Raw genomic sequence first — 18,685 nt, forward strand, 5'->3', positions numbered from 1 at the left:
CGGAGCGCAAATCCAAAGAGGAGAAATACTCGGCTCCCTGTAAACAGTCCAAGGCGTCGTCGATTCGCGGCAAAGGATAGACATCTTTGCGCGTGATTTTGTTAAGCCTACGGTAATCGACGCAAAACCGGATGGAACCATCTTTCTTGGTGACCAAAACAACCGGAGAAGCCCATGGACTGTTAGATGGCTGTATGACGCCCCGGCGAAGCATGTCGTCCACGTTGTCAGCAATGACTTGTCGCTCAGAGGCCGACACGCGATAAGGACGCTGTCGTAAAGGTGCGTTTGTACCAGTGTCGATTGCGTGCGTAACGACAGACGTGCGACCCAGAGCAGTGTGAGGAAGGTCGAAGGCAGAAGTGAAGTTCTGTAGAAGAGCAGCGAGTTGATCGCGTTGTGCGGGTGGGAGATCTGCGTCAATAGCTTGTTGAAGAACATCGGGTGGCGTCGAAGCGGTCGCTGTATCGCAAGAGCTGAGCACATTAACGTCTAATGAAGTAGGCGTTGCAGGAAGAGTATTTACAAGCGCGGGATCAAGTTCTTCAATACGACCGAGACACTCGCCGCGTAGCAGGACGGACGGGCACGAAAATGGATTTGAGACGTACATTGCACTAAGGCCATCTTCGATCTTGAGGACCGCAAATGGAAGCAAGAGGCAGGGATGGCGTGAAGCGGCGTCGGAAGGTGTGAAGAAGACAGTCGAACTAATAACGCTTTCACAGGAGAGTGGAACGAGGGCAGCAGAAAATGGAGGAATGTCTGTGTCACTGGCGACGAGGAGTTTTGCAGGCCGGGTAGGGACGTCACACAAGACGGTATCACAAAGAGGTAAAAAGGAAACTTCCGCGCGGGCGCAGTCAATAACGGCATGATGAGTGGAAAGGAAATCGTAGCCCAGGATGATGTCGTGTGAGCAGCGAGACAGTACAATAAACTCGATGGTGTATAAGACGTCTTCGATGAGAACACGGGCCGTGCACGCCGCTGAGGGATGAATGCGCTGTGATGAGGCGGTGCGAAGCGAAAAGTCGGAAAGTGCGGTGGTCACCTTACGAAGACGACGGCAAAGAGCTTCACTGATGACTGATACGGCAGCGCCCGTGTCGACTAGAGCGAGTACTGCGACGCCGTCGACAAACACTTGAATTACGTTAGTGGGAGAACACCGAGGACTTGAAGAGTTCGAACCAAGCGCAGTTCTTGCCCCGGGAACTGCGACTGTTAGTTTCCCTCAACGGTGCCGGTAGAACGTCGGAGTGGGGACGGGGAACGGCGACGAGGGGAAGGTGATCGGCGAGCTGTGTACGTTTGATTGTCACGAGATACAAATTCGGAACTGGGCGGATTTCTCGGCGAGGGCTGGTCTGTATTGTAGGAGTAGTTCCATAGTTCAGGTCGAGAAGGTGGAAGGCGTTGGCGGCAAAGGCGTGCGACATGGCCCGGCAGCCCGCAAGAGTAGCAGATTGGTCGGTTGTCCGCGGTACGCCAAGGGTTCGTAGGGCGTTGGCGTACCCTTGGAATAGGGACATGGAATGCAGACCCAGGCAAAGGCGAAGGAAGGTTGGAAGGAGCGGCCTGGTAGGAAAGAGATGCTGATGGCATGAGCGGCCTGGCCGCAACTTGGGCGTAAGTCAGTGGTGCCGTTACTTGCGCTGGCACGGGGCTGGGCGGCAGCACAGGGCTGGGCGGGAGCATGGAGCTGGGAGGAAGAACGTCAGCGATGTGATCTTGAACGGCACGCCGTATGGTAGGGGCCAAAGACGGAGCCATGTCAGGAACAAGGCGGCCACTATCCTGTAACTGAGGGACCAGCGATAGCTGGCGGGCGACCTCTTCTCGAACGAAGGCTTTGATTTGCTGAAGTAAAGGGCTGTCCTCTGATGGGGTAGAACCGCCCAGCGCAAGTGTAGAGATGGCGTCGTCTCTAACACCGGACCGCCGGGTAGAAGCGCGCTTCTTACGAAGCACGTCGTAGCTCTGGCAAAGCTTGATCACGTCACTCACCGTGGCAGGATTTTTTACCCAGAGCATTTGGCACGCGTCGTCAGAGATGCCTTTCATGATGTTCTCGATCTTATCCGCTTCAGTCATTAGCGGATCGACACGCTTGCATAGGTCCACGATGTCCTCTATATAACTAGTGAACGACTCATCGACTTGCTGAGTGCGCTCACGCAAGCGTTGTTCTGCCCGGAGCTTGCGAACTGCAGGGCGGCCGAACACTTCTGCAAAATTCTTTTTAAATGCAGACCAAGATGGCAGGTCTGCCTCATGGTTGCGAAACCAGAGGTTCGCCACGTCAGTCAGATAAAAGATTACATTGCTTAGCTTGATAGCGTCGTCCCATCTGTTGTAGCTACTGACGCGCTCATATGCCGCCAACCAATCGTCGACGTCCTGGTCGGCTGTGCCACTGAAGAAGCACGGATCACGCTGCCGTAGAGCTCCAGAACACAGCACGGTGGTTGGGAGGGGCGACGATGTCGTGGCAGTGTCATCCGGCATGCTGGAAGCAGAGGGTAACGTGCGGCTTCTTAGTTCCAGGGTGGACGGGAACGTACCCAGCAGCACCTGCACCAATTGTAGGGGTGTGTTTATTCGGTGAACCCAGATGATTCCAGCCGCTCAGGGGAGACTCGCAGCGAAGCGTCAGGCGTGGCGAAAGAGCAAGGCAGCGAACAACTTCTTCGTCCTTGAGAGCGGCAGCACGCGACGCATGTCAGTGGTTATATCGATGAAGATTACCACACTACAATATATATATATATATATATATATATTAGCAGACAAGGCAAATGAAGTGAGGGGCTCGTTTGACAAACATATTTAGGAAGCCAACAGTCACCGAAATCAAGGTGCATAGGGGAATGTTTCTTTTTTTTAATATGTAGTGCCAATCAATTAGTTTTTTTTAAAGAAAATTACTTATAAAGCAGCAGAAAAAACAACCATGCCGCCGGTGGGATCCGAACCCACGACCTCCGAATATCGCGTCCGGTGCTCTTACCAACTGAGCTACGGCGACGGCTGTCCAATCTGCTGCTTTCGTGGGTATTTATGTTTTGCGTGTAAGCGAACCTTGAGAGTGTTCACCAGCGCCACCCTCGTCCATAGCGGTGGACGTAGCACGTCCTGTAATACCGCAAGTGTGACGTAGAACGTCATCTAACGGCGAGGGCGGAAACTGTGCGAGAGCCCTCTTGATGCCATAGTTGGCATGCAGGAGTCTTTTTCTTTGACAGAAGCACGATATTTGCATTTACTTAGGAATACTCTCCGGGTGAAACAACCTTAAACATGCTGACTCCAAACTGCGGGTGCGTGAAAGCTAGATACTAACTGTGGCGGTGAAAACGCACAGCAAGAAAATTGGCAGCACAAGTTCCAGCACCTCACAGTTCACAATTGGTAGCGAGGTGCTGGAAGTGGCAGAGGAATAGGTCACTTAGGGCAACTAGTGACAGCTGATCCGAATCATCAACGGAAATAATAGAAGGATAAGAATGGAATGGAGTGAATATGGCAGGTTTTCTCAGATCATGAATGCCAGTGTACCACTGTCCCTCAAGAGAAAAGTGGAGGCTAACGAAAAGGGTTCAGCTTAAGTTAAGGACAACACAGCGAGCGATGGAAAGCAAAATGGTAGGTGTAACGTCAAAAGACCAGAAGCAGGCAGAGTGGGCAACTTCTTTTCAATTTTAGGGCGTTATTAATGTAGAGCACAGTGGAGCTGGGCTCACTGGCTTCATAGACAGTCTTTAAAATGCTTAATTTAAGTAACCTAAATCCATCATGTCCCAACAGAAACTGTTAACTGAACTTTGTTCATGACCATGATTACTAGCATTGAAATAGTATGGATAAACTTTTTTTTAATGCAGTCGATCACTCCTCATGTGCATATATATATATATATATATATATATATATATATATATATATATATATATATATATATATATATATATATATATGAATAAGCTTCATGTCCATCTGAAATACATGTTTGGACAGGGAAGTATGAAAATATAAACAAAAAGTAATTAAAATTCAATAAACATTTAGTGAAAGCATGGAATAAAGAAAATAAACTCGAAAAGTTCCGGAGTCCCTGCCTTGAGCTGAGGTCAAATTAAGAAAAAGGAAATTCGATCAATACCAACGAACGGGAATCGAACCCGCGGCTGCGGGAACAGATCTTTAACGGCTGTTGGGCGAGACCACTACGCTACCTTTTTTTTTTCTTTATTGCCTGGCTTTGACACAGAAAATTGCACATAACAAACAAGCAACAAAAGACAAACGCTATGTACACCCGACTCGAAGTCAGCCAGCATGAGTCTGGCTTCGTCAACTTAAAATTCACGTAGTGTACAGAGTGGCTCTAGTCTTGAGAGCCACTCCGGAGGCTCCGTTGCGGCCTTCTGAATGGCCAGAAACATGTCCATACTTTCTCGAAAGTAGATTCGGGCAGGTCTTGCGTCTCTGTCACAGTGAAAGCCTGCCATTCTCGAGCGCCATATACAGTGGAGGCCTGTCAGCATTATTAAATCATAAGGCACCCCATCCTCATTTTCAACACATAAGTAACGGATGCCATACGGGTCTAGTGGAAATTCTTTCTTTAAGGTTCGCTGTAATACATCCCAAAAATAAACCCCTTCCCAACAGTGTAAAAATACATGGTCTATTGTTTCAGGCTTTCTGCAAATTAAACAGTGAGAACCCCAGGGTAAAAATAATTCCTTTCCCTCTAAAATTTTTTTAACCGGTAAGGTTCCGGTGTGCAGCTTAAAAAAGAAGGTTTTGGTTCCTGATGGCACCTGCATGTTTTTAACTCTCTTTAAAACATCTTTGCCTTGGCCTCCACTGTACAAGGCCCTGTACAAGGGCACCGGGAAAACTACATCGCACAAAGCACGGTACAGTTTCTTTCGTTTCACAGTCGACAGAAAGTCATTTGAAAACCGCGCGGAAAGAAACCTTACACTGGCTACGATTTCCCGGTAAAAACCGGTGACCCTACTGTAAACGTCAGCAGTTCCGACTATGTACTCTGGAAGCAGATGCCGCAGCCTAACTTGGCATACGGTACGCAAAAACGGGTCTCTTGTGTCCCGAAGAAACAAAAAACGATTGACCAGCTGTCTCAAAAACAAATGGCCCAGTCCCAGCCCGCCGTCTTGAACCCGTCGGAACAGGTTGGTCCGGCTGCAGCGCTCCCATTCAGACGACCAGACAAAGATGGCGAAAATTCGGTGTAGCTTATGAATACTTAACCGTGAACAGTGCAACACCTGCATGACATACCAGAGCCTGCTGATAAAGAACAAGTTGCAAACAGTGGCTCTGGCGAAAATGGACAAGGTCGTTCCTTTCCACTTATCAGCTCTTTCCCGTATCTCTTTAATCTGTCCTGTCCAATACTGTTCACTGTCACGGTAAGCAGCGAGTGGAACGCCCAAGTATTTATCTGGCGTCGTCGTCCAAGGCACGCTGGCAAACCGCTCCGGCGTAGATGCCCACCTTCCGTGCCAAAGTCCGAGGCACTTCGACCAGTTAACCCCGCTTCCAGTAGCTTGGCTGAAATCTCGTACACATTGAACGGCCTCGCTTATGCCTCCCTCGTCAACGGCAAACACAGCAATGTCATCAGCGTACGCCAGAACCTTTACTTCGGCTGCTTGTAATCTGAATCCGGTAATACTTCTGTTTTTCAGTAGCTTCAAACAAAGGGTCTCCACATAAATACAAAATAAAAGGGGGCTGAGGGGACAGCCCTGGCGCACCGAACGCTGCACGCTAATGGGGGCCCCCAGACTCTTGTTAACGATCAATTTCGTCGTGCAGTTCCGGTACGCCAGGGCCACACCCTCGCGAATAACAGAACCAACGTTAGAGACCACTACGCTACCGTCGGAGCGAACACTGCTCTCCTTAAACTGCTCCACATTCTCGCGCCGTAAATTAGAGAGCGTCGTCTTCGACTTTTATTTGCTCCGTCCCGCGGCACTGCCTGCTCACCGTCGTCTTCTACGTAGCACAAATTCATGCTTTCGCTCAGATTCGAATGTCGTAAACATTCTCTGTATTTTTTTGAGGGGTGGAGGGGGAAGCTATTCATAAAATGCAGGCAGCAAGCAATCGGAACAGTTCTGTAATCTGGGAGAGAACCTCTGAATTCGTCAGCAAAAAAGAATCAAAGATGAAAGAAAACAGGACTTACCGGTCTTAAATATCTCCCGGTTCTCGCCCGCTTTCGCCTTTCGCCACTTATTTTTCAGGTTCTCCCAGCATTTCTTCAGCTGGAGCCATGTCCGTGGGCTCACGTTGTGACTGGAGTTGAACTGGGTTTCTATAAGCTCCCACTCTTTCCTTTTCCGTGCAACTGACACTGCATCAGTTCTCTTGTTCTCTAGTATGGCCTTGTGCTTGTCGACGAGGTCGAGGAGAAGAGCTCGCTCTACTCTGGAGAAGTTAATTTTGCCCTTCTCCGCTTTCTCCATCACGCGCGCGTCGCAACACGGCACCAAAGAATGACGCAGTACAGAAAACAAAACACACTACAAATGACTACACACTATCAATAAATATAAGACCAAAATATATACGATACAAGCAGTGAATTTACAATTAAAATGTGCCATAACAAAATAAAGCAGAGACAAAGAGCTGGCGATGCTGGCGATGATGCAACCGATGGACGCGCGCGAGCGGGAAGACTACGACGTCGACAGGAGCAGTACTACGCACGCTACTATAGTGACGTCTTTGTTTGTGGCCAGACAAGTAATATTAGTTCTCCAAAGCTAGCCGAAAAAAAACTTTTTGTTGTTAAAACGTTAGTTGAGACTTGTACTAAGTATTAGCAGTGCTGTTTTGGCGCTTCTGTTCTTTATTTGTTCATGAATTTATTAGATATACAGAAATGTTTGCTTAGCCTCGTTCCCATGGTGCCTACTTACATCTAAAAGCGCTACTTTCATAAGTGCTGCTGAAGTGCCGTTTTTGAAACTTCCATCGCCACTCATACTTTACTCAGAACTTAAGTCACGAACTTAAGTCACAACTTAAGTTTCATTCTTGAATACGGCGGTTAGAGACGCCAGCTACTGCCCTCAGTCACCCCTGATGAAGGAGCCGAGTCGGCTTTGAAACGTTGGGTTAAAATTAAAGATTTTTGGTTTGAGATGTGCAGTTTATTATGAGACTCGCTAACTACTTCAGAACGGCAGATATCTTATTCTTTATTGCCATTTATTTTCATATTGCTTTGAGTACGCATGGCGCCACTATTCTTTTATTCTTTTAGTCGTGATGTCACTGTGCTCGTATACCTCTCAACGAGGAAACGTGAGCGCGTGCACTGAGAATGCGGACAACGCTTTTTCAAAGACACATGATCTCATCTGCCTCGCGACACTGTACCCTAAGGCAACCAAACACAAAGATCTATCGACAGGGTACTCCCGACGTGCAGCATTCATTTTCTCAGAAGTGAATGGACAACTTGTAGAATTGCCGACTTACAGGAAGGTTGCTTCCAACCAGCAACCAACGTTTGCAAACCGCGTTTTCGCTTCCTGCTCTGCTCAATGAAGGGGTTAGCATGAGGAGAGATGGTTTTCGGTTGGCAAACTCTAGAGGATGCTCGATATTCCCCATGTGTGCTCCAAGGGCCGTTTTATGGTGCACGTGTCCAAAGTCGGCGCTCTTAACATACGACAGAACCGGTCTACGCATGCCCACTGCAGGATACGCCGCCGAACCTCGGCGAGGCGCCGATATCTGTGCGTGCTAGACATCGGCGCCAGCTAACGGGCGCTCGTGCACGTGTTGGAAGCGGGGTCCGGCTTACGTCAATCGGAGTACAGCGGCGCTCTCGGTGACTTTTCTTCACGGCTTGAAGCTCTTCCACGTTCCCAGACCTTTTCTTCGCGGTTTAAGTTCTCCTTTCAGCGCCCCCCAACCTCTTTTCCTCACGGCTCGAATTCTTTGTCCGCGGAAAGAAGCACCAGGGTACAATGAAGTTTTTTCCTCTTCCTCCATCTGGTCGAGAGGGGAGCCAGCCAGCACCAAGAACATGGACTGCCAAATATGCCTCTGACGCCATTCTGGTCTGCTCAGTACTCGATCCACGTGGTCTCGGCCGGCCTTCACAGGGTGTATTGGCGCTTGAGAGGCTAGGCAACGACTGAATGCGCTTGAATAAAAATGGCTAAGAGAGGAGGCTTGCAAAAAAAAGGGAGAGACTTTTGCTCTTCTTGAGCAAAAATCTTAGGATGCGCGAGTATAAAATTTTTGCTTGCGAACTGAATATTTTCGAGCCATTTTGAATATAGGCAAACAAAAAATACATGTTGGTGGTAACGGCTGAAATGCGCTAACAGACGGGACAGAAAAGAACACATACACATGCGCTGGTGTCTGTGTTCTCTTCCGTACCGTTGGCGCTGTCCAGTCGTTAGCATCAACATTCACCAACCAGCCCGACTTAGCCCTCTTCATTGAACAAAATATCGACAGTCTTAAAAAAGTTTTCCCACAACAGAACCACGAAAGGAAATACGTGTCAGACCATAACTTTACTTCACTCGTTATTGTGGTGGTGGGATACACTCACTTGGTTTTACCGGGTTTAATGTCCCAAAGCGACTCAGGCTATGAGGGACGTCGTAGTGGAGAGCTCCGAATATTTTGAAGTATCTGGGATTCTTTCACGTGCACTGAAATTGCACAGTACACAGGCCTCCAGAAATTCCTGTCTATCGAAATGCGACCAACGCATCCGGGATGGAAGCCCCGTTTTTCGGGCCAGCTGCCGAGCACCACAACTACTCAGCTACCGCGGTGGCTCCGGGATGGTTTGAGTAATGGCAGCAATAAACTTTAATTTGTATGGCAGTGCTATGAAACAACTCGTTGGATCAAATTACTCGGTTCAGTTTAAAATTTAAACCGTCCCGTTCAAATAATGCCTACATCGCAAAGCTCTCGAAATGCTGAGCTACTATTATGGACTGAATGTTGAGAAAGCATTGCAAGGTGGTGAAAAAATTTCTTACTGGTGGAGCGACGTCAAATGGTGCTACCTGAACAGCATGACAAAACGCAAAAACATGCCTTTGAAAACAAAGAGTACAAAATTGCGGTTGCAACGCGGACAAAACCATTCCCTCGACGCTCCCCCGCGATCCCTATCTATAAACGGCCACCTCCGCGCCTGCGACAAAAGTTAAAAAGCAAACCGCCCAACTAATATGCCCTATTTCTTTCTGGTTCACCTCTCAACTCCAATATCTATCACTTCCGGCATTCACTTTCTCTGGCCTTTTATCTATCCACTGACAGCGGCTCAATGTGCTGCCAGTTGTCACAGCCTCAGAAGGACGAAACTACATGTTTTCAAAACATCTGATTTAAGGGTAAAATTTATTTGAAAAGGTACTTGTTGCATACCTAGAGCTATTTCTGGGAATCCTATTATTGAAGGAGTGTAGACAAATTCAGTCAGGCGTGACTGCGCGCGCAGGCATGGCACATACCCATGTGGCGGCACTGTCGCATGCGACCTTACACATCAGGTGACAGGTGAGGTCCACCGAGACACATTTTGTACAGCGTCAAGTCTAAGTGGGACTTTCGAGGCACACCACATTAACGGTGTTGTGCATACTGCCAGCCACTTCACCGGCCCAAGCAGATTCTTTTAAAGAAATGAAAGCAAACGCCATTTACCCAGGTTAAGTAACAAGCAGTCACGTATGCCGTGCAATCACGAAGTGCTATGTGTAAGCTATGGCTTAGGTAAAGTTAAATTACTATTTCTGTCTGAGGCAGGTGTGAATTCTAGTAGCTGGTTAGCTGTGGGAATTTGAATGTGGAACCCAGGCATAGAAGCTGTCGTGCTCGATAGAGAAAAGGATCAAATAAAGCTGGCTCAGCATTGCAGATAACGTCGGTTTAACGAAATTCATCGAACAAATACATGGGAGATGAAGAAAGTCGCCAAACGATTTCATTAATATTGACATGAAGATCCTTTAAAAAGTCAGCAAAACATGGCAAACGGTTGGAAGCTATTTTATGCTAAGCGATAATTCGAAACGCCTGGCGATGTCCAGGCTACAGATGACAAGAAAAATCTGCAGAGATTGTTGAGATCCCCATCGTTGTGAAAGCAAGGATTTGTGCTACGCAGAAGACGGCAATGAGCGGGAAGTGCCGCGGGACGGAGCGGACAGATGTTGGCGAAGACGACGCTCTGCAATGTACAGAGCAAGAGTGCGGTGGAGTTTAATACGAGGCGTGTTCGGCTGTGGCGATAGCCTCAGTTGTAGCATCACAGGCTACAACTTAGGACGTTTATGACAGAACAGACTTTCTACCGGACTGGTTTCAGCTCTTGAGGCCGTGTCTATATTTGCCGCCCTTTTTGTTGTGCTGCCTTTTATGAAACTAGTGCTGTGCAGCCACGAGCTGAGTGCTTAGTAAATAATCTGTATATAGCCCCTTCCTATACATGCATAACCTTGTGCAGCAAGTGTCATGATGAAAAAAAAGCGATGATCGATATCCACGTACTCTTGCGCAAAGGCCTTTGTTCGCGTCTCCGCGGGCTCTACTCCCATTCTTGGATATTTTTTATTTCTTTTTCTTCCCATTTTTTCTATGTTTGGAACGGAGTGGACAAATATCGGCAATATATGGTCTTTCTAGGCTCTGAACCTCCGGATTAGTGCTTTTGCACTTACATATGCCGACGGAATAATTTTAGACAGCCCGAAGGACAGCTCAAAGTAAGCATGCATTTGTAACAAAGTACCTTAATTCCCTGCTCCTTATAGGCGATAGAGTTATATATGCTGCATTCCTTGCTGATAAAATCTAGTTGTAACGAGGCTGAAAATGAGGCACCTGTAGTTGACTGCAAGCGAAGTTAACTAGCTTCTTTTCGAGTTGATCGATTCACGAATAACTTGTCGTCACGTATGATGTAATCGAAACAAACTGCTGATGTAGCCGTAACATTTATTTTTGTTTTGAAGTTCTATAATTTTGCGGCCCTTCTCAGAGTGCAGTTATTTTCTCCAGTCCGGTAAGTCGTGAGCTAGTGTTCTCATACCTATCACCTGTAATTTGTATTCTTCTTGGTTACAGGAGCGAAAGCAGACACAACACAAGGCAGAAAGACGGGACGGAGCGCTGCGTCCCGTCTTCCTGCCTTGTGGTGTGTCTGTTTTCGCGCCTGTAACCAAAAAGATGTACAGTTACCAACTTGCCCAGCAAAACGTTCTTTTAAACTTGTATTCCTCTTACCAATCACTTATATCTGCCAGCCGGGCAACAAAAATAGCGGTCCTAAAAATCTGTTTTCAATTGGAGGTCAAATGCGCGCCTAAAACTGACGCGACGCCTTCGCGCCTCTAGTTTCAAACACATGACAAGTAATTGGCACATTTGAGAGCCAATCAGGGAGGCAGCATGGCGCCGACAAATGTGAATATCGAGAATCGGGCATATTTGTTTATTCATGCATATTTATTCAATATCTTTGCTATGTTTAATTGGTATGCTCATTATGTATTTAAAACATAACTACTCTAAGACATAACCGCTAAACTCCATTCTTGAGTTTTGTTGTGTTCGGAGTTAATGCACACATCCGCGAACAGAAATTTTTTCACTTAAATACATCTCAACATTTTCACAATTTGTTTGATGCAGTATTGACGAGGTGTCTATTAAAAGTATAAAAATAATTGCTAGTTTTATTGCCTTCTTCTTGTGTCTGTAGTGAAGAGGTTAAATTTATTGGAGTAATAATAATAATTGGTTTTTTTGGGGGGGGAAAGGAAATGGCGCAGTATCTGTCTCATATATCGTTGGACACCTGAACCGCGCCGTAAGGGAAGGGCAAAGGAGGGAGTTAAAGAAGAAAGGAAGAATAGGTGCCGTAGTGGAGGGCTCCGGAATAATTTCGGCCAGCTGGGGATCTTTAACGTGCACTGACATCACACAGCACACGGGCGTCTTTCGTTGAGACATTGGATACATCTGAGAGAAAAGGAAGACGAAGAGCTTGGATGACGAAGAAAAAAAAGACTGTTCTTAGACACGCGCGCCACGCTGGCAAAGCTCGCGCAGCCTCGAAGACAACAGCAACCTAAACGCACAGGCTCCGCTGGAATATTCCTTCAGACCATTGCTGCGAGATTCTTGTACCTTAGGGTTCCTCATACAGCTGAGCGTGGAGGCGTCGCCTCGGTTGAGAACTTCGAAGCGGATGTCTTTGGGTTCCTGGACTCCGAGTAGCTCGTTCCATGGGACGGGGACAACCTGCTGTGGCGGCTGTTATTCGCCCCGTGCTGCTTTGCGACGAAGTGTTCCAGGCTGCATTTGCAGTTCTCAGGGAAGGCGGTAGCATCAATTATGGGGCTGACGTTCGTTTTCAAAACTTTCCTGTTATGCCACATTTGGGAATTTACGTTCAGTGTTTAGGCGTTCGGCTACTGATCCGGAGCTCCCTATTTCGAACCGGACCGCAGAGGCTGCATTTCGATGGAGGCGTAACGCTAAGGCGCCTGTGTGCATTGAGATGTCACTGCACGCTAAATATCCCTATATGGTCAAAATTATTCCGGGGCCTTCCACTACGGCACCTCTTTCTTCCTGTCTTCTTTCACTCCCTCCTTTATACCTTCCCTTGCGGTTCAGGCGCACGCCGATATATGAAACAGATACTACGTCATTTACTTTCCTCAAAAACCTATTATTATATTATTATTAGAGCCCCGCCGCGGTGGCTCAGTGGTTAGGGCGCTCGACTACTGATCCGGAGTTCCCGGGTTCGAACCCGACCGCGGCGGCTGCGTTTTTATGGAGGAAAAACGCAAAGGCGCCCGTGTGCTGTGCGATGTCAGTGCACGTTAAAGATCCCCAGGTGGTCGAAATTATTCCGGAGCCCTCCACTACGGCACCTCTTCCTTCGTTTCTTCTTTCACTCCCTCCTTTATCCCTTCCCTTGCGGCGCGGTTCAGGTGTCCAACGATATATGAGACAGATACTACGCCATTTCTTTTCCCGCAAAAACCAATTAAAAAAATATTATTAGAGGATGTAATCTCCTGGAATTCAAGATAAATTTTCTCTGTGGAACTTCAGAGCTTCTAACAGCTAGCGTAGCAAATAGGCCGCAGACGCAGGCCCGTGGCGCTGAAACTTAAAAAAATGGATATTTACGCACGTAATCAACGTGCTCGGGGATTTTTCGGGGTACGTAAACAAGACGAAATGTATCGTCACGTACTAAGTCACCATGACAGAAGTGAGTTAACATCATGATTTTCAGAATCTTCGCCGATGTTGAGCTTGTCTCGTGCCAGACACCAACCGACGGGCATTGAAGCAGGGCCTCTTTGGACAGGCTCCACACACCTGGAACGTGCGTTCTGTCTTGCTGGCTGTAGTGAGCGCGCAAATCTATTAATGGCGGAACGAGATATTTTTTATTACACAGCACTTGTACTAGGGAGTAAGTACTTGAAGGATGCCTACTGTTACATAGTTACGACACACGTGGCGTGTCTTACTGTATACGACAGTACGCCGTTCGAAGGTTGCAACATGAATCTTTATTGCTTCCGGCTCGGAGCGTATATATACGAAACAGAGAGGGGGAAAGGGGAAAGGGAGAACAAGGGAAGGATATCAAACGATAAACGCACGTGCCGTCAGCGCTTGCAAGGCAGTCTGATTGCGGCTGACGTCACTTTACAACATCTCTTCTTCCTTAATAGTGAAGTCGCTGTACTGGTTTTCTTTGACGTGTAGAGCGCCGCAAGGCTTGAGATGATCTGACGGGTTCAGCGTCGCTCCCTGCGAGTTCCGGCTGAAGTTCATGCTCAGGTTCTGTTATGCCCCCTTGTTCGGCTGGCGTTCTCGGCAACAGTGGGTAGTCGCTAGGAGTACCTGTTCTCGAGTCTCGTTTTGCCGCTTCTTGGTCTTTACTAAACGGTGGCGTCGCATCTTCCCGGTCCCGCACCTGGTCAACATGTCGTCTTACTGATCCGGCTGGTGTTCGAATGCTCACCATCCGAGAGCCTGTTGTAGACTCTACAATTCCTGGAGTCCATTTCTCACCCCTTCCGAAGTTGCGGGCGTACACGGTAGCTTCAGGCAATGGTAGTGGCCACCCGTCTGCTTCGTTCGCTGGCCCTGCGTGTACAGGAGGGAAACATGTATCTAAACGGGATCGAATTTTATATCCGAAGGGCAGCTCTGACGGCGATTTTCCAGAGCGGTTTGGTGTCCTTCTGTAATTGAAAAGGAGCTTGTTTATATTATCTTCCAGCCGCTCCTCACCAATCTTCTTGAGGCCGTCCTTAATTGTCCTGACAGCCCTTTCTGCTAGGCCGTTCGATTGAGGGTGATATACAGCTGTGCGCAGATGCATTATGTTGTTCCTCTTGACAAAAGTAGCGAACTCGTCAGCGGTGAACTGCGTTCCATTATCGGATACGATGGTTCGTGGCACGCCGAATCTGCAGAAGATACCGCGCAGGCAGTTGATCGTGCATGAAGCGTTTGCTTGTCGGAGTGGCACAGCTTCAATCCACTTACTGTATGCGTCCACGACCACGAGTATCATGTTCCCTGCAATAGGTCCCGCAAAATCGATATGTACCCTTGCTTATTTTTCAACAGTAGCGGGCCAGCCTTTTGGCGTTGCTGTAGCTGGCATGGGCAGGTTTTGGACACAACTCTGACACGACGCTGTCACTGCCTCTATTTCGCGATCTAACCCTGGCCACCAGAATGACGATCTAGAAACAGCCTTCATAGCGGACGATCCCTGGTGCGTCTCATGCAAAAGGTATAAGATGCGACGTCGCGCCTCCATCGGAACGACTACTCGCCGGCCCCAGTATAACAACCCGTGGGCCAAAGCAAGCTCCAATTTCTTGTCAAAAAAAGGTGCGACACTCGTGTTCAAGCCTTTCGCGCAGGGCGGCCAACCGTTCTTGGTGAATTGCATAACTTGACTCAGAGCAGGGTCGCCCGCAGTCAACTGCCTTAGCTCCTCAACTGACACAGTTCCCCCATCGAACACACTCAAGGCCAGCAGATAGTCTGGTGGGTCCGCTTCTGGTGGCTTCGGATCAGACGTCCGTTGTGGAAGTCTACTAAGGGCGTCCGCGTTGAGGAGTTGTTTACCAGGAGAGTATTGAAGCTGATAGCGGAATCCGCCTAAGTACAGCGCCCAGCGCTGTATTCTGGCGGCTGCCAATGCTGGAGTTGGTCGATCCGCCTTCAGCAGGCCCACGAGCGGCTGGTGGTCGGTGACCAATACAAATTCTCGGCCTACGAGATAATCACGGAATTTGGACACTCCAAACACAAGAGCAAGGGCTTCCCTTTCAAGCTGGGAATAATTTTTCTCAGCCTTTGTTAGCGTCCTAGAACGGAACCCGACAGGTTTGTTTACCTTTCCGAATGTATGGAAAAGCACGGCACCTATTCCGTCCTGTGAAGCGTCACACTCTAGCTTGAGGGGTCTCTAGGGATCATAGTGAGCCAGCACAGCCGCTTCCCGAAGGCATTTTTTTGCTGCTGCGTTTTTATGGAGGAAAAACGCTAAGGCGCCCGTGTGCTGTGCGATGTCAGTGCACGTTAAATATCCCCAGGTGGTCGAAATTAATCCGGAGCCCTCCACTACGGCACCTATTTCTTCCTTTCTTCTTTCACTCCCTCCCTTATCCCTTCCCATACGGCGCGGTTCAGGTGTCCAACGATATATGAGACAGATACTGCGCCATTTCCTTTCCCCCCAAAACCCAATTATTATTATTATTATTGCTGCATGAAAAGCTCCTTCTTGCGCATGTCCCCAGAACCAACGTGTGCTGTTCTCCAATAACTTGTACACCGGTGCAAGTACGGAAGACATGTTGGGCACGAACTTCGAATAAAATGTAATCATGCCCAGAAACGACCTCAACTGCTGAACATTTTGTGGGTTGGGGGCTTGCGCGATTGCTTCAACATGCTTCTCTATCGGATGCAGACCTTCACGATCAATTTTATGACCCAGATACGTCACTGCCTCTTGGCGAAAGCTGCATTTCTCAAGTCTGAGCTTCACTCCATGCTCACGAAAACGCTGCAGTACTTGTCCTAATCTATCGGTGCTACCAAGTTTTTCTGATACCAAAACGTCGTCAAGGTAAGCCTGAACACCTGTCAGGCCCTGCAGAACTGTTTCTATTTTCCGCTGGAAGATGGCAGGCGCGGAAGCTATGCCGAACGGCAGTCGGTTGTAGCAAAACAACCCACGGTGTGTATTGATTACGCAAATCTTCCTTGAGTCCTCATCGAGGGGGACTTGGTTATACGCGTCTCTTAAATCCAGCGTGCTGAAGCAGTCCCCACCGTTCACGCATGCGAAGATGTCATCAATAGCTGGCAACGGGTACTGCTCCAGCTCACAGACGGGATTCAAGGTCACCTTAAAATCAACGCAGATTCTAACCTCGCCGTTCTTCTTCATTACAGGTACAATGGGAGTAGCCCATTCGGCGTGCGTCACAGGTGACAGTACTCCAAGCGTTACGAGCCTATCAATCTCTTTCGAAACTTTGTCGCGTAAAGCAAATGGAAGGGAACGGGCCTTACAAAATTTCGGCATGGCGCCTTCCTTGAGCTTCAGATGAACAGGGTGTCCGTCAATTAGGCCCAGCTCGGGGCTGAAGACGTCTTTGAACTCTGACAGGACGGCATGCATGGCGGGGGTATGGCTGCTTCCTGGACCAGAGTTTTGTTGCACTGATACGTTCAACACCGAGGTTCCTGCGTCATTGAACTTGGAAATCAACTCCCGTCCACAAAGGCTCGGACCTGAACAGTTCAGGACCATCAAGGAACTCTTGACCTCCTTGTTGTAGGACACTGACATACTCAGTTTCCCTAATACTGGAAGTTGTCCAAGATAACAGGACAGTTTAATGAATGCGGGTTCTAATTGCGGCCAATGTTCACGGTTTTTCTCAAAAATCTCTTTTGGACACAACACAGACGGGTGAGCCGGTGTCCACAATCACAGGTACGTCAATGCCACACCATGTGAAAGTACGAAGAATAGGTGGTGGTAGCCGACCATTGAAGGGTGCGGTTAGTGTCCAAATGTGCGCATCGTCTCGATTTTCCTCAGTAACATCCGCTGTTACTGCAAACGCTTCTCCTTGCCTGCATTGTGAACGTGCCTTCAGGCGTCCTTTCCGCACGTCGCTTTGGCACATCTTCGCCAGATGGCCGTATACACCACAGCGGTAACACCTCGCTTTCGCCCAGCCGCAGGCGTTTCTGTTGTGTTTCTTACTTCCGCAACGCCCACATACTGACACCAGTTCATCAGCTTGTCGTGCATTGACCTTGAGTACGGGTGCAATGTCAGAAGACATCTTCTTTGTATCGTTTTCCGCTGCTTCTGCTGATATGGCAATTGTTTCAGCCTCCTTCAACGTCAAATCTGTTTTCGCTAATAGCTGCTTCTGAATAGCGCTTGACCTCACGCCACAGACGATTCTGTCGCGAAGCATCCGGTCTAGCATGTCACCGAAATTACAGCCATCCGCAATCCGGCGAACTTCAACGATGAACTGTTGAATGGGCTCACCTTCCAACTGGCAGCGATTGAAGAACCGATAGCTCTCCGTTATTTCATGACGCTTGGGGTCGAAGTAGGCATCCAAAACTTTGACTGCTTCCTCGTACGTCAGCGAGTTTGGCTTCCTCGGTGCAACCTGTCCTGAGAGCACTTGCACGGTGCGCGTACTCAATGGTGCTACCAGCAACGCCCTCTTCTTTCCCGAGTCGCTGACGCCAGTTGCCTCAAAATAAGCTTCTACCTTCGTGATGTAGGCCTTCCAGTTGTCGGACTGGTCATCGTATTCCGGTAGTTGATGATCAGCCACGGTCGGTATTTCCGCGGCCGCTGTTTCCTGCTTACCTGCCTGGCTTACATCATTTTTCACCTCAAGGGTTCTTTCTGGCCTCGTCGCCACTGTTACATTGTTACGACACACGTGGCGTGTCTCACTGTATACGACAGTACGCCGTTCGAAGGTTGCAACATGAATCTTTATTACTTCCGGCTCGGAGCGCATATATACGAAACAGAGAGGGGGAAAGGGAGAACAAGGGAAGGATATCAAACGATAAACGCACGTGCCGTCAGCGCTTGCAAGGCAGTCTGATTGCGGCTGACGTCACTTTACAACACCTACGATTCGCTTCAGTTCCTGACCAGTACGAGATGAACGTTGACAATCTTAAACACTCTGTGCGTCCCAGTGACCAGAGCAACACAACACGATACAGGAGATGCACGCAGAGGATCGAAAGAAAAACTTTTTGTGCTTGGTTTCTTGTAAGAATGTCTCGTGGTGATTCTGTTCTGTAACAGTATTCTCTATTTTTGCAGAGAGGCTCTTACTCACACGCTCATACCGCTCTCAAAAATGACCCTGCCTTGCTGCTGCTAATGCATCAGCAATTATCTATAGGGTATGACTTCTAGCCCCGCAATTTGACCGCTAAAGAGCCACGCGTGTTTCAAGTCGTGTACGCCACACATGCTAGTGTTCTACATGTATATACAGGGAGCATATACAGCAACACT

At 48.4% G+C, this 18,685-nt stretch overlaps 1 protein-coding gene across 1 annotated transcript; it reads right to left on the reverse strand.

The window, feature by feature from the left end:
* Positions 1 to 13,779: 13,779 nt before the first annotated feature.
* On the reverse strand, positions 13,780 to 18,170 carry LOC144123901 (uncharacterized). The gene is made up of 5 exons (XM_077656617.1): positions 17,681 to 18,170; positions 16,681 to 16,809; positions 15,223 to 15,345; positions 14,000 to 14,223; positions 13,780 to 13,884 (listed from the first exon to the last, which is right to left on the reverse strand). The coding sequence occupies exons 1-5, from the start codon at positions 18,168 to 18,170 to the stop codon at positions 13,780 to 13,782; spliced, it is 1,071 nt and encodes a 356-aa protein (XP_077512743.1).
* Between the last annotated feature and the right edge of the window lie 515 nt (positions 18,171 to 18,685).

The sequence above is a fragment of the Amblyomma americanum genome, chromosome 1 (assembly GCF_052857255.1).
Source record: "Amblyomma americanum isolate KBUSLIRL-KWMA chromosome 1, ASM5285725v1, whole genome shotgun sequence".
In the NCBI taxonomy this organism is placed as follows: Eukaryota; Metazoa; Arthropoda; class Arachnida; order Ixodida; family Ixodidae; genus Amblyomma; species Amblyomma americanum.

Coding starts and splice junctions, on each gene's coding strand:
- LOC144123901 (XM_077656617.1), bottom strand. CDS start 18,170: ATGCGCTCCGAGCCGGAAGTAATAAAGATTCATGTTGCAACCTTCGAA. Junction 16,810..17,680: donor CAATCGCTGCCAGTTGGAAG/GTGAGCCCATTC, acceptor ACTCTGGTCCAG/GAAGCAGCCATACCCCCGCC. Junction 14,224..15,222: donor TCAGCTTCAATACTCTCCTG/GTAAACAACTCC, acceptor CTGTACACGCAG/GGCCAGCGAACGAAGCAGAC.